The following is a 16,094-nucleotide window of genomic DNA, read 5'->3' as shown; positions in this document are numbered from 1 at the left end:
AAGAAATGAAATCACATTTGCATTGATGCCACTTTGTGACTTTCCAGCCTTAAACACAGGTTCTATACACTGAACTTCCTTACAGGCAAGCACAACACAGTATATACTACAACTACCTGCAAGTCTTACCTGCAACAATGGGAGATTTCCTGTCATCTGACAGCTGTATGGCAGTACTGGCTAACACCACACTTTTATTTTCTGTTCCGAGAAAAACAAACAAATAAATAAATAAATAAATAACTCACAAAATGTACTATATAACAAACAAAAAAAAATATGTGATCATAATTTTTTTAAAGTGTTTAAATATAAAATATATCCAACAGGGCAATAGGTTAATAGTAAGCTAAAAAGACCCAAAATAAGGACTTGCACAATAAACAGTTTTTTTTTTGCTTGTTTTTGTATTGTTTTTTATTATAATATTGTATTATTTAGTATCAATTCAGTTTATTAGTCTATTGTACAAGGAACAGCTAAGGCTGTACTCTTGCTGTGTCTTTGAAACAGACACCAATACCTGTATAATAGCCTTCTGAACAAGTGGCGTGGTGTGTGCTAAACACTATACAAGGTCCAAATGAACAAGTGGCGTGGTGTGTGCTAAACACCATACAAGGTCCAAATGTCTGTTTTACTTTTTAATCTCTCCATTTTAAAAATGTATTAATATTAACATAATTAGAGGATAGTGTTTTGTTAACAGTGTATGGCATGCAGCTACTGTATGTGTGTGCAATATCTATGAATTGCTTGCAGTGAGAGAAAGTGTCCAGTGCTATTAGAGACTTCTGTCTGATATGTTAGACAAGGTAAATCATACTTAAAAACTTTATCTGAAACGAATAACGTCTCGTAACGTCTGTGAGACGTCACTGTTGTCGTCCACACACCAAGCAATCCTATCAAGTTTACGAGCGCTGATTTACAAGAAAGAGCTACCGTATATCATTTATTCTGCAGGATTGAACCGTGGCACAGGAAAATGCAAGAATCGCTTAACAGCTTTACTGCTAGTTGCTTTATGATACATTATATGACATCTGTATATACACAGACGTAGAGTAAATGTTGAGCCAAAAACATTGCTGAAGGACCTCACGGTTTGTAATGAATAATCCCATGGCTGAGCTCTTCAAGAATGTGGTTCACTTACAAGACAGCAGAGCGAGCTTGCGCTGTACACACAGTGAGCAACGTTTCCTTGCCAACTCCCTCCAGCAACCATGAAATGAAAATGCAAAAATACTCATTTTGCTTCAGCATGTAAAAACATGTAGGAACCAGTTGCTCATTTCTCTTTAAGGAGTTCTCCACCAACTGGCACCCAAGGCAGGGGATCAATCCAGCCAGACTGTGACTGACACATTTCTGGGTCTACTGGGCCAGAAAAAGGATTGGGTTTCACGCCTCACAATTAAGTGGATTGGTGAATGAATCTAAAGAAGCAGACAGGCATGCATCTTAGGGGCCAGATAAATAGGTATATATATATATATGTCACTCTACCTTTTGATGCATACAATATATTGTGAGGGCCATTGTCAAATACCTAGCAGAAGTAAGCACTAAGCCCACAATCCTCCCTTCAGCAGGAGTGGTAACCTGTGTGAGTAGAACGATTGCATGTGTTGCGTGTACAACAGAAGCCTACAAATATAGAATGCAGACGACACCCCCAGCAAGCAGCAGGGAACATCATTGTGACACCAGTGGGGAATTTAAGACATTTAAAAAGAGGATAACAAAATGACCTGAGCTGAATGGGAGAGAATAGACAAAGGTTCCTGGGATCTGTTCCGCAGCTCTCTTGTACCACAGTGGAAAGTGATCCGCATTGAATACACCCTCCTTATCTTCAGCTGTCAGGAAGTCTCTTGAAACACAAAAATCCAGAGTGATACAAACAGATACGCTGCTGTGCCCCAATACAAACCCACCTGCAGTTACCCACCTACCTACCTACCAAAACTACCCTCACTATGGCCCCATTATGGTCCCCATGCCTTTTGGAGTTTATGTTCCAGTGCAAGAAAACTTTCAATTTTCTCAGGTTTGGTCAAGTCATTTAAATGCAATAGTTGTATAACATGCGCACTTGGTAACAGACGATACAGGTAGAACACTTCATACTGGGGCTACAGTATTGTACTTACTGGTTTGTGAGCTGCTCCGGGACTACAAAGAGGTTTATTCGGGAGAGGCCAGTGCGCGTTCCTAAGAATGCTATCTCGACACCCTTGTCTGAATTTCTGAAAGAAAATATACAGAATGCATTCTGGTCAGCAGTAGTAATACATAACAATGCTGTTTATTAATTTAAAAAAAATTAAAAATAAAAAAAACAAGAGAAGAATAAAATGACAGAGACCATCTGAAATACACCTTTTAAAGAAAACTAGAAACAAATGGACACATAGAACACACAACCATACTGCATATAGCATATCACAAAATATAGCCATGTGAAAAACCTTAGCATATCAAAAATATACCATATACACTATATATATAATATATATATATATATAATATATATATATATATATCGTAATATATAAGTTTTTTAGTATACGTCATACCGTATAAAAAAAACAAACACACACATAACACTTATATATTGTATTATATATATATATATATATATATATATATATATATATATATATATATATATATATATATATTTAATAAATTTACGAATGACCGCTGTGCATTTTAGTACTAGATGAATTTAGTGTACCGGTATATCTCATTCATGGTTCTAGTTCTAGATAGAAAATGAGGAGGAGAATAAAGAAACAGATTTAACACACAGATTAAGATAACCCATCTTACTCCGATTTGTTTAAAGCAAGGCTGGTCCAGTAAGCTTCCAGAGGTGCTGTCACCACAGCATCAAACAGCACTTCTTGGATTAACTCTTTGTCACCTGGGAAACAAGAGTTAAAACGCTGCACTGATTATATAATTCAGAGGAATCCTAAATATAAAATTCAGCATTTTTCCGATTTTTTATTTATTTTTTTAACAGTGGATTAAAGTAAAACAGAACAATCTGAGTTAAATTTTTTATTATTATTTTTTCAAGCCGAGATCAGCATTAATTGTAAGTATACTTAAATGTAATGTCTGCTGCTGAGCCTCAAATAACAGCTATAAAGACGTTTTGCCTTTTCAATGCCTCACACTGTGTAAGTCTTGGAGGTTCCAGAACACATTCTGTAATTGTCTGTTCTGCCCTCTAGTGGACACCAACACACTCTGCATCCCTGACTGTTTAATACCTCTGCGGCTTGCTAAGCACATTCTGTACCCAATGGGGTTGGCATCCATTTTGTTTCTCATTTTAATGCTTGCATGCTGCATGTTAATGCTTAATTAAGAAAACAGGGACTTGTTACTTTTATAAGTAGAACTAGTACGAGTGTGAAACTTGCTAAAGTGCTGAATGCAGATGAAAAGCACTAGTCTAGGCTACCTTAGCTCTGTGCATCACAGCCAGTAATATAACTGCAGCTTTCTTACACTGTAACAATGGCTCTTTCCCAGTGAGGTAGAGTTTAATAGCTTCAATCTGGGAGAGGTACCGATGCTCCGGGTGAAGATCTGTGTTGCAGTAAGTCCTGTCGATAGGACAGTACATGTTATGATTCTGAATAGAACGCAAGCACTGACATTTTTTATTTATTTTTTACTGCGTACAACACATAAAGCTTCAGCAGAGGGCAGGAAAACAACCAGAAAACATTAAGGTTTAAACAGAATGAAATGCCACCTAGCATGTCATTATTACCATTCGTCTGCCAAGGCCACATCTGGATGCTCGAGGTCATGCAGCCCTGCAAGAGGAATTCACATTGTGATTAGACAATGGGGTCTGGAACAGCTTGTCAGACATTAAACCCTCATGTGCTCCTAGGCCAGTGGCATTTCCTCTGTCTATATGTATATACTGTATTGTTCTTTTCATTTTGAATTGCCATGATTTTATTTTTTGTTAACTATATATATATATACGCCATACCGATTTCAAAAACAGTTTTTATTATTCTTTACTACACTTTTATATCCCCTCCCCCCTCCAATGTTATACTGCAGTAAAATTTAATAAGGGGTCACGCAATTATATTTTGCTGAGAATCAATACATGATCCTCCTGCTCTGTGTCTTTCCAGTTAATAGACTCGTTTGTGTATTGTCCAGCCTTCTCACCTTCTTCCACGGTGACATTTCCTCTGAATGAGTACTGCCCGTGGCCCCGAGATAAAGCCACTCCTAGACTGTGCAACACAGAAAAGATTAAACTTGTTATTGTTCACCTGTGATGTGAATGGGGGTTTTATACAGCACATGACCGGATATTGTAACTGCGCTAGTATTGTTAAAACAGTAGTTCAGTATTGCTTAATTCCTCATGTTCTTCATTTCTCTACTCTAATTCTGCGCAAATAAAAATCACCCTTGTGCCAGATGCACCATCAAACAACATGCAATGTTATCAAACTGAATAGAATATACAGTAAATGGCTTCTGATTGTCTTACATCCATGCATAGCACTGAATTTATTTTAAATCAATTTTCACTCAGGCAAGAAAAGGTCAAGTTGTGCAATGTTAAGTGACAGTGGATAAGGAATGAGTAAAAACAAACCAATAATGATAATAATAATAATAATAATAATAATAATAATAATAATAATAATAATAATAATAATAATAATAAAACACTAAGACGATAACCCCCAGAGGGCTATAGCCTAGAATTAACAAAAAGTGAAAAGGACAAAGCACAGAACTAGACAATAACATATGTAACCATACCTGAATGGAGTGCCCTTGATATCTGTATAGTAGTAATCATTGGTCATTACCAGGACTCGTTTCTAAACCAGACAAAGGAAACATTCCATGTGTACCTTCCTTAATAACGCAGTAACAATATTACAAGGAATGCTTCAATAGATGCATCTACGAAAGGCTGCATTGTATGTTTCCTTTCTTTTTAAGAGTAAAACAGTGCTCTGTCATTGAGACACAAGGCTGGAAATGGATAGTTTGAACTAAAATGATAATGGCACCTATTGCTACTTTACAAATCTATAGTATTTCTGTAATGTACACAATTCTAAGTTCCGCCTCTCATCTCTCATACATGTGTGTTTGCTTTGTCCAGTGCTTGCACATTTTGGGACTGTTCTTCCTTTCTAACCCTAACCCTAACCATGGAACTCTGTGCATGCGTTGGATCCTTTCCAAACCCTGCCTACACAATCACACTACTGCTGTTATCAATACGGAAATCAACAGAGTTATGATTAGGTTCAACTTCAAGACATCATATTTGCATGTTTGTTTGTTTATTTATTTATTTTAAACAGACCATTTCTACTCTAAATCAAATAATATGTAAATTATAACTATTTATATGCTTCAGAGATACACGACTGGCTAAAAATGTAGTACTTAACAGAAGCTAATAAATAACTCTGGTAAGTGAAAAACTTGAAACATGCTAGCTAATTTGTCAGAATTACTCATTAGTACATAGGAATCTTAACTGAATCAGTATCCTGAACAGTGTATGGGTTCTTTAAAAGAAATAAACAGATACCTGCTATGGTTTCTGCGAATTACATTTTCCTTGGAAACTAATGCAGTGACAGATCAGTCGCCCTTTTACAGTAATTACTATTACAGGCAACCAAGTTAGCAGCAGGGAAAAAAAAAGTCTTCTCATCATGAAGGTCTCAGTTTTTTGTTGTAACGCTGAAATTATTTTCCGTCAGTGCTTCCCCATGTCTGCCTCTATTTTTTATTTTTTTTTGTTAGCTTGTTTATTATTAATGACACCTGCTCACAGCCCGGGCCTTCGTGTCAGCTTGTCAGTTCAAGCTTGCCTTTGTGATTGATGTTCTGTACAGTTTCTTCAATGTGTTTGAGAGAGATAAGGATGGCCCCATTTCTCTCTGCTCTCTTTCCTGCTCTCCTGCACCTCCCTGCTGTTACCCAGGGTCTGCCTGTACTTGTGTTGTTCCACTTTAATTGCAACATTTTATACATTAACATACTTCCCTCAGTTTGATAAAAAGCTTATGAATAAAGGTAGATGTTGATAACCGTGTATGTTTTGTCTTTGAAATGTTTAATAATGTATTCCTTATTTTTTATTTCCTTCTTCTGCATCCCAGAACCGCTAACAATGTATTTCCATGAATGATCTTGTTACCTCTATTTTATTTCCATTTCATTCTTCCAAAATGAAACTGTTTTGTGCATATTTCTAACAGCTTCCTAACACGTCACCTTACCCCTTTGTCCACGGTCTTCTTAACCTCCATGTCGAACGTGCCAGTTACCCTGTTCACCATTGCATTGCGGAGCTACAACAGAATGTGTACAGTACATTATCTTAGGAAACATTATTTCATTGGAAATGGCTAAGCAATTTGTCAGTTGCTGGCTTGCTATATTAATTGTATAGTATTTATATATCTTTGTGTGTAGTGAGCTTTGTATGACTGGTTTAAAATATTGCCCTGTCCTCCCTCACAGTCACTGGTGAAAAAAAGCAAGGAATAATGTTTACAGAGCATCTTTGGAAGTGCCTCAGTAGACTCGTTTTCTACAGCTTGAATCCACGTTCTACAAACAGAGCCTCACCTGTCAGAGTGTGTGTCTGTATCATGGCAAACACTGCAGTAGTTATGTGCATTGCCAGTTTAATATTCTATTTTTAATGACACAAAAGATACAGATAAAGGACACATATGCTAGGATATTAAAAACAGGGAAGAAACTAAATATTGCAAATATTTCAATGGTATATTGTATTCTTAAAGGTTTTAATTGCCAGAATGTCAGTGAAATTGAATGCACTTACAGTGTACTGTATGTGATATCAAAAGCCTGTACATAATTACTGTATACATTAATCATAATTAACAGGAGCAGCAACAACACTATTAATAATAACAACAATAATAATCTTACAAAATCATCTTTATCTTCCCATTCAACTTCCGAGAGGTCAACACTGCTATAGTTGGGTTTTCTCCTCTTTTTCCCTGTTTCATACTGTAATCAGAAAATAAGTTACAAGACAAGCATGCACATTGGGCAGTAATGGCTCAGCAGTGCATTTTATAATACACCTTTATAATTCTTTATGGATTCTATGTGAAGCAATAGATGGATCACAGTTGCAGTGTTGTACTTCAGTTCCACAGAATTGTGCATTATCAAAGTCTGCACTCTAGTGGAAATTACAGGCAAGGCACACACCAGATGTTATCAGTAGAGCCAAGACCTTAAATCAAATCGATTTAAAACCATTTAAAACCAAATTAAACAAAGCTGAATTTTACATACAGCTGTTCCACACTGGAGGTTAAAATATAACTGGAATGTATATTTTTTTTACATTTTTTATATTCAATAACGCTAAAAAATAAACCCACTTTTCTGGCTATTTTTCTGTTTAATGTTTAGTCCCATACCCTGCCTAACGAATCAGCTTTGTGGGTTGTAACGGACTGTCATAGAGACTTGACATTTTCTATTAAAACTTTAAAATTAATACTTTAAAGCAGCAGCAGTTCCATTTCCATGTGGGTAATGAACCCAGGAGACAGTGAACTTGTTAAATAGTGTGTGCCATTCCTATCTATTCAGATCAGACCTTTCAGTGGGTTTCATGTGCACTTTTAGGGAATTTGTTCCTTTTCAATATGGCAAGAGGCAAGGCATTGCGATAATCTCCAATACATCCAAATGCACTTTAGTCTTTCTGTACTCTTTAAAATATATATATATTATATATATACTATATATATAATATATATATATCTTATATATATATATATATATATATATATATTATAAGGAAATGTTATCATTTTAATGTATTCAAACAACAACAACAAAAAAGCACCCTGTGTAATATTGCCCTATATCAGGTGTCTTATTAAAGGTGAACTGGAAAGGTCTTGGGCTCAGAACCCCAGATCTAGCTTTGGGCTGTGCACTGTTACCAGGCAAGCCAAGCAGAGGTAATCAATGCCCCTCAGCAGTATTAACAGACTCGATCACACCTGTGGGTCTCACCCAACTCCACCAGCTTGCTTTCAGGGATACAAAGTGGCAGGGAGATGTGTCTTTCACAGCTATGGAAAGCAAAGTGCTGCTGGAGCTCCTAGCTGTGCAATCCCCTCTTCATTTTCCATCTCCCTGACACATTAACCAAGAGGAGGCTGGGGGCCTATTGTCATCCTTTAAATGGCTGCTTGATTTTGTTTTTGGCATTGAAGAAGTACAACGCTGGACTATTAAACCTCCCTCCATATTATATTGATTGTACAATAATACCAGCAAGCAGAAATGTCAACTATATTTAACCCCGATAAGATTTTACATCTTGAACTTTTGAAAACCATTCTTCCCTTAAACTGTGCTACGTTCTCCTATGCTAAGGCTGTATTCTTTACCTTGTTGTTTCCATTAACTAATACTGGTACACATTATAGACTATAATGACTGCCAGCTATTTGCCTCTATCCAAGCAATTAAGATAATGGAAATAACAACATATCTTCCAAAATGCAATTATTTATTTCGAATGCACTGCAGGAATAATTACTCGCTTGTTCGATCGTAAAGTCTTTCCAGAAGTTCAAGTTATAAACTATATATATATATATATATATATATATATATATATATATATATATATATATATATATATATATATATATATATATATATAGAGAGAGAGAGAGAGAGAGAGAGAGAGAGAGAGAGAGAGAGAGAGAGAGAGAGAGAGAGAGAGAGAGAGAGAGAGAGGGAGAGAGAGAGAGAGGAGAATATTTGATTGCAAAAATACACTGAATTTACACAATATTTATTTAATAATGTACTGTATACATTGTTTTATGGGTAGCTGGCTCTAAATAAAATACTGTATTATACAGAACACACACACATATATATTTCATCAACGTTGTACATATCCTAACGAATATCCAGTTCAATACAGCAGACCCCCTCAAGGGAAGGTAAAATGTAAAATCGTTCTTTCTATATGATCAACAGACAAAAGCAGGCATACGCTGTAGTTATAGGTGAAGAGATCATGTATTAAACAGTTTAGAAATTTCTACTACTACTACTAATAATAATAATAATAATAATAATAATAATAATAATAATAATAATATAGGTTCTTATATGAATCCTGAAATGCTTCAGCCCACAGCCACGTATTCTAGCAACACATAGACCCAAAAGGCTTATGTTATAACTAACAAAAACATTTTTAAATGACTCTTTTAAATGTAAAAGCGGTTAGCCTAACTACCCTCAAACCTTTCACTATCTTTTAAATATATGTAATTTAGGAGCCCTAATTAGATAGCAATTCAATGCTCCCACTCAGAAGAATGTGGTTGCTCTTTATACTTAAAAAAAAAAAAAAAAAAAAACTACAATAGGTTTAATCACTGGCATTCAAGAGACTGAATTCTTCATTTATTCAAATTAACCACGAAAGTTCAGAATGTTCAGTACATTTAAATCCCACCCACCCAGCTGCAGAAATGACGGAACTCTGGCTATTGCAAGGGGAACTGCAGCTTATCTGAGCATTGTGATATGAGCTTGGCTGCACATTGAAGGTTTGCTTGAAGAGTATCTTCAGACTGAACGTTCTTATGTTCTGTCCCCCTTACCTTTGTATGATGTTAGCAATCATTCTGGGTTGTTATTGCAATTACTGAGTTTCTATTGTTTGATGAAACAATGTTGAGGTGCTTTGGCAAGGAGTCTAGGAGCAGCTCTTCAGTTCTTTGAAAGTTTGGGGAAATCCTTTGGAGAATACTGGTGATTTACTGTATTACAGTAGTGTGGCAAATGTATTACACACCCTGACGCTAAATACAAATCGGCCGTTTCAAAATGGGAGAAAAACGGGGAAAAAACCCTCACTAATTCCTCCAACATTTTTCACACAAGTAACTACTGACGATTACTGACCAAAAACTTGAAATTCTCACACCCAGATGTTTTCATGCAGGTCGGTATATAAAGGTTATCAATAAGAAATCTTGAGGTGTTCTAATATATGTGCACACTACTGCAAAGGATGACACAGAAGGACTACTACAGCGTGTGTCATGATTCTATGCACACCATGTAATTAATTCATGTTAAGCCCACTGTAAATGTTTGGTAAAGGTTCAGTGCTGTCCTGGATGTTCTGATTGAGTGATGTAAGGTGTGATTACATGATCCAACTCATCGGTATATGTTTATTAAAAAATAACATTTTGATTACCAGAGGGCGGAGTTCTGGATGAGTCAGAATATATCCGTTGTTTGTGATTGCAAAGGCATACCCGTGAATGCCTAGCTGTAATTGTGGAAAGTAAAAAACAACAGCATAGATAGGATTAATTTGGAGCATTTTAAAATAAAGCTGTGTGCAATCAAACTCTTTATAATTTATAGCTTCAATGTTGACATTCATAGCCATCATCAACACACAGCGGCTCATTTAAATGAATGCAAACCTGTGGCCCATGGCATTTCTTTCAGACGAAGCTCTGTCATTTCTAGAAGTTCAGTACTGCAAATAACACATTCTCAAATGTCAAATGCACATTTCAGAGTTATGGTTCTATTTGTTTATTAAAAATTATATTTAATAAATAATTGATCACTTATATGAGGAGTAGGTTAGCCTCTGAATAGAACAAAAAAAAAATTAGACTAAAAACAAAAGATTATGAGCCTCTAATTGCATTGTTCACTCCCGGGCCACTAACAACAATGCATCTTATTTGTGTAATAGAGTTGTTATAGCATTGATAGGCAGTGGTCCTCTACATGCTGGCTTGCCTTGTACTTTGGGATCGTCTTCAGAAGTTCTTGAACTGGAACATCTGTCCCCACTACACCCAGAAGAATACCTTTATTGCGCTGTAAAGAAAGACACGATTTGTCGATTTAGCACAATTTTTTGTAGACATTATTGTGAAACCGCTATTGTTATTTTTGCAAATGAAAAAAAAAAAAAGCTCTGTACTGTCTCCCCATTCTACTGTTAACCAAAAGGGTTGCTTAGATTCCAGTACAGGGTACTTAGTCCTCATTTGCAGCTTATGATCTAAGAATAGTAATGCCCTGGACCTGAACTGCAAACAAACATTGAAGTAAAAAGAACAAAACACACCACAGCGTTAGTCTAAAGACAAATTTCAGGAAACTTTTCAAGTAACCAGTAGGTGGCATTTTCAAACACTTTTCCTCATGAATGTAGATTAAGTGACTTTCTATTATGTTCAATGTTGTATTTAAAATATTTTTGCCAGTAATAAATGTGAAGGCAACACATTCATTTTAAAGGCATTGGTTAGCACTCCTTTAAACTTTTCCAATTAAACATGTCATTCTGGTACAGAATGATTCAACAGTCTGACAATCCCATTAAACTAATACCAATATATGCAATTAAATATACTTACAGTCTCGTTTTTTGTGCTAAATACAGGCATGGCAACAGTAGTCATCAGCACTGGTCCCAGATTACCAAACTACATCATAAAAAAAAAATAACAATTAAATCCTTTGTTCACCAGACAGATACAATCCTTACTTACTGTAGATGCTTCAGCCTATGCCACACCCTGGCTGGCTGATTTCACAGCAAGCACAAGACACAATGACATCTTTGCCAGGGTTGTTATAGGTGTGAAGCACAATTCACAAACTCATCCATGTGTTTTATTACAGCAGCAATCAGGATGTCTGGAGCAATTCCAGGAAAACCGCTTCCCAGCTCTTGTTATTCTTAAGAACATAAGAACATAAGAACATAAGAACGTTTACAAACAAAAGGAGGCCATTTGGCCCATCTTGCTCGTTTGGTTGTTAGTAGCTTATTGATCCCAGAATCTCATCAAGCAGCTTCTTGAAGGATCCCAGGGTGTCAGCTTCAACAACATTATTGGGGAGTTGATTCCAGACCCTCACAATTCTCTGTGTAAAAAAGTGCAATGCAAATCTTAATATTGCAAGCATGCTGTGGTAAACAAGCGGGACCAAAAACATTGTTTTCTGTTTTAAGTATTTCATAACAGATCCACTGATGAGATTATTTTCATTTTCAACTCCTAGACCATTGGATAACATTTTACATACAGCATCTCTAATTACTTTTTTTATTACACAGTAGTTACTTAGTAAATGCATGTGTATGTGCACATAATTAGTGTTATGATGCATAGTAACAATGTACCTAATGTGTAATGCTTTTTGCATGATATGCAAGTGCTCAATGGTATCAGAAAGGGGTTAGGATTGGATTTAGAATTGGGTTAGCGATCAGTGGAGGCTCGTCATTAGAGGCTATGGAGGCTAAGCCAGCATGAAATCTTGTAAAAGTAAGAAAGCTTCTCTTAAGTCATGCTTTCCAAGGTCTACCGTATTGCTATTGGCTAACATGTAGCCTCAAAATGGGTGGGGTTATGTGTGTATTCCACCTGCAATCACCCTCTGTCTGTCAGGTTTTAATGTATTTGTATTGGCTGCGAGTTTGAGGCTAGCCTCTGCCACTCATAAATAGATTTAATTTTGACGTCTGTTGCCAGGCAGGTTATGGGTCACGTGTGGCTAGTCATTTCAGTTTCAATTTCCATACAGTACATTGTCGATTTTTCTCATTCATACGCCATTTTCCTCACTTTCAACTGATGAAAAAAAAAAAAAAGGTCTTCCAAAGCCTGAATTTGACCTTCTTCAACAGGGAGAACCAAAACAAAATGGCCTTTTTAATTGCTCACAATACGACAATCCAAAATGGCCTTTTTAATTGCTCACAATACGACAATCCAAAATGGCCTTTTTAATTGCTCACAATACGACAATCCAAAATGATTGACGACGAGTTCTCGCTGTATGGTTTTTTTTTCAAACTGGCTCTTCAGTTTCCCAGTGGATTTATATGGATTTCTAAGTTAAAGCTTTGTGAATAGGGCCCCCTCAAAAAATGTATAAAAGGAAATTATTAAATAGAGGTAAATTATCATTATAGATGGCAGGATAACCACCAGGCTTTTCAGAATGCCAGTGAAATATGTGCTATTCATTTATGGTTGCAATTATTTCAAATTTACAAGCTTAAATACGATAATCATAGGCTAATAGCATTCAGATGGTATATTTTTTATATTCCAGTTGAAGTTCAGATTTGCGGTCATTATTCTGAAGTGTTGTCATTTGTCTTAATCCTTAAAACGTGATTTAAGCACATTCTGTAACCTCTTGTGTCTAAACTAGCAATAATTAAAAATGCACCAGACATTTGGATTAAATAACTCCATGGAGACGTATGTATGGAAATGTAAACACGTCCACTACAATTGAATTGAATGCATTTTTAAATTTTGTAAGCAAAATAAATGAGTCTATTAACTGGTTTCTATTCTCTGGGTAGAAAGAAAGGAAGCAGCTTAAATGAACACAGGCTACTTGAGCTATCAGCCATCACTTTCCTCTGTGCTTCATATCTGTTGCTAATGATATCATTAGCATTGTTTAATACGAGGCATTCATCTTTCTGCTCAAATAGTCGTTCATAGCAGGCCAGGCATCTAGATTTTTTATTCTAATGACTAGAAAATAAAAAAATAAAAACTTTAATGGATGTTTTCTTGATGTGCCATTTTATTCTAGCCTTCATTAGCAATAACCGAATGTGAAACGATTGATACAAATTTAAGCTTTTAATGATCATTACTGAATTCAAACAGCGTACTACATAGAGCCAGCTTTATGTCTGAAGTTTGCAGATACACAAGAGGATAACCCTAATTCTGCTATCAGGTCAGTTTTCTACTGTCACATCGTTAGCTGTTAATATAGTAATTCAGTGGTGACAATTCTTCATTTATTATCCAATTCAATAATTCCTTCTCTGTGGCTAATTGAATATTGGACAGTCTGTTTACTACGCGATGGCTCTTCAGCAGACCCTCCTCTGTGTTTCTGTTAAAGTTATCAGTCACTGTTAAAAAGGTGTCTTATTCTGCAGAGGGGTGATTAGATTATAAAAGGCACATTCAAGTTCAGAAAGGGGAAAGTTAACCCACAGTGAATGCAGTTGTTTATTTGTCAACTCTTTTCACTTTTTTGGCCCTGAGCGGAATGTGGCTGGGTCTTCACTGCCCATCAAGTATTCAATCAAGACCCAGCCACATTCCGCACACGGATTCTGCCAGGAATGGAATAAACCCCATCCCTGCCAAACCTAGATTCAAAACACTCAAACTTTATAAAAACCCAACACAAAAACCACACACTATTTACACAGCAGGCTATTGCCCTGCCACAGGCCAATTTTAAGTGTTTTCTTCAGTCTTTAATTAAAGTAACTCCTGTTTTGTTTAAAGACATTTTTGCGGAGTTGAGAGGCTCGAAAGCTTTTTGTTTTCACTGCTTCTAAATCCATTAACACCGATTCGAACGACTTTTATTCCTGCAGAGTAACTAAAGAGAATACATGAAGACACTAGTGGTCCTATAAGATTCAGTTGCTTACAAACAAAGAATATCTGATGAGTGTGCAAATGTAAGCCCTCCATCCATAGAGCAGATAACACACAACACATTATTCAATTCAAGAATGGACAACACTCAGACCACACAAGCAAAAAAAAAAAAGAGACATCAGAGCAAAGCTACATATTTCTGACTGGTGGTTAAATATACTCACGGCAGTTGACTGCAGGGACATTCATATGGAATCCATCTTCCATTTTGCATAATTTAAAAAGGCAAGCAAGATTTTTTTTTTTTTTTTTTTTTTTTACAGTTTATTATCATAAACAACTACAATTGGCACCTTATCTGTTCCAGATAATGCCCAAATATAAATGGCACAATCTGTGGAAATAATATAATTTAGTGTGTGTGTGTGTTAAACAGAATAATACGTACAGTCAAAATATGGCATGTTCTAAGTGTCTGGTTCTATTTTAATTTTGAGAAGTTTGTAGAGATTTTAATAAGTTTCGCGAAAATTTTTGGTAGTAACCATATATTATTATATATATATATATATATATTCAATATATATCTATATATATTAATATATATATATATATATATATATATATATTATATAATATATAAACTTATATATTACAATAATTTAACTACTTTCTTTACAACACCTTCATTTTAACAACACAGTACTGTACAAATGTTTTTTTTTTTATGAAACGTGTGATTTTGAATTGTTATACAGTACTTAATGGTCATCACACTAAAAGCATTGTCAGCAGTCAAAATACTTGTGTTTCCTTATAACATTACGGATCAGAAAATAAATCTCACTGGGGTCTTCTGTACTTATGGAGGGCAATCGCAATGGCTACAACCAGATATTAATCCTTTCATGGAGACCTCATATGGGGATAGATGAAAAAAAAAAACCCTCTCTTCAAGTCTTTAAAAGGGGACATTTGGAAGATACAAATGCTTGATGACCTAATATGAGGATTTTCATTTTTTCCCTCTATATAAAGCAAGGGAATTATTTTTATTTTACATTTTCAATTAAGCAAGGACTATGTGACCTTGAAAAACCACTGAACCCCATTCATGTCTGAACAGCTACCTCTGCAAACCAGTCCTGTGCCTTTCAGTCAGGAAACAAAACAGGGCTCAGTGATTTCATTGTTTCCTCTGTTTCCTCCATCGCAATACGTTGGCCGAATAGCCTTTCACAGCCTTTGGCACAGCCAAGACCAGGCAGCTGGGAGCTCATGATAAGAGAGACCGCTCAGGGCAAAACCTGCAGTGAGGTGAATAGGGGTGGTTGAAACCAAAATAGATGACAAATGGGGGAGTGTCAGATAAGAATAAACAGTAGGTGTTGTTCGATTGGCTGATCACCAATCCAAATGCATTTCACTCGTAACGCGTAACTGAATTTGAATGGAGGCATACCATAGATAAAAGTGACTGGTGTATTAACCCCCTGCATCATCAAGCCCTCTGACCATATGGTTTAATAATCCTGTGGTTGTTAGAAA

General features: G+C 35.9%; 1 protein-coding gene across 1 annotated transcript in view; it reads right to left on the bottom strand.

Moving 5' to 3' along the window:
• Positions 1-16,094, bottom strand: part of LOC121329136 (voltage-dependent calcium channel subunit alpha-2/delta-3-like) — a 141,985-nt gene that overhangs the window by 31,034 nt on the left and 94,857 nt on the right. Inside the window, exons 15-27 of the mRNA XM_041274516.1 lie at positions 11,523-11,591; positions 10,897-10,977; positions 10,334-10,408; positions 6,997-7,080; positions 6,315-6,386; positions 4,828-4,889; positions 4,219-4,286; positions 3,800-3,845; positions 3,532-3,629; positions 2,842-2,935; positions 2,160-2,255; positions 1,758-1,879; positions 130-201 (exon numbers count right to left, since the gene is read on the bottom strand). Coding sequence (XP_041130450.1) covers positions 130-201; positions 1,758-1,879; positions 2,160-2,255; positions 2,842-2,935; positions 3,532-3,629; positions 3,800-3,845; positions 4,219-4,286; positions 4,828-4,889; positions 6,315-6,386; positions 6,997-7,080; positions 10,334-10,408; positions 10,897-10,977; positions 11,523-11,591 — 1,039 coding nt within the window. The remainder of the gene's footprint in view (positions 1-129; positions 202-1,757; positions 1,880-2,159; positions 2,256-2,841; positions 2,936-3,531; positions 3,630-3,799; positions 3,846-4,218; positions 4,287-4,827; positions 4,890-6,314; positions 6,387-6,996; positions 7,081-10,333; positions 10,409-10,896; positions 10,978-11,522; positions 11,592-16,094) is intronic.

The sequence above is a fragment of the Polyodon spathula genome, chromosome 16 (genome assembly GCF_017654505.1).
Source record: "Polyodon spathula isolate WHYD16114869_AA chromosome 16, ASM1765450v1, whole genome shotgun sequence".
Lineage (NCBI taxonomy): Eukaryota > Metazoa > Chordata > Actinopteri > Acipenseriformes > Polyodontidae > Polyodon > Polyodon spathula.
The sequence above is the reverse complement of the archived record's forward strand: the minus strand, read 5'-3'. Positions and strand labels throughout refer to the sequence as shown.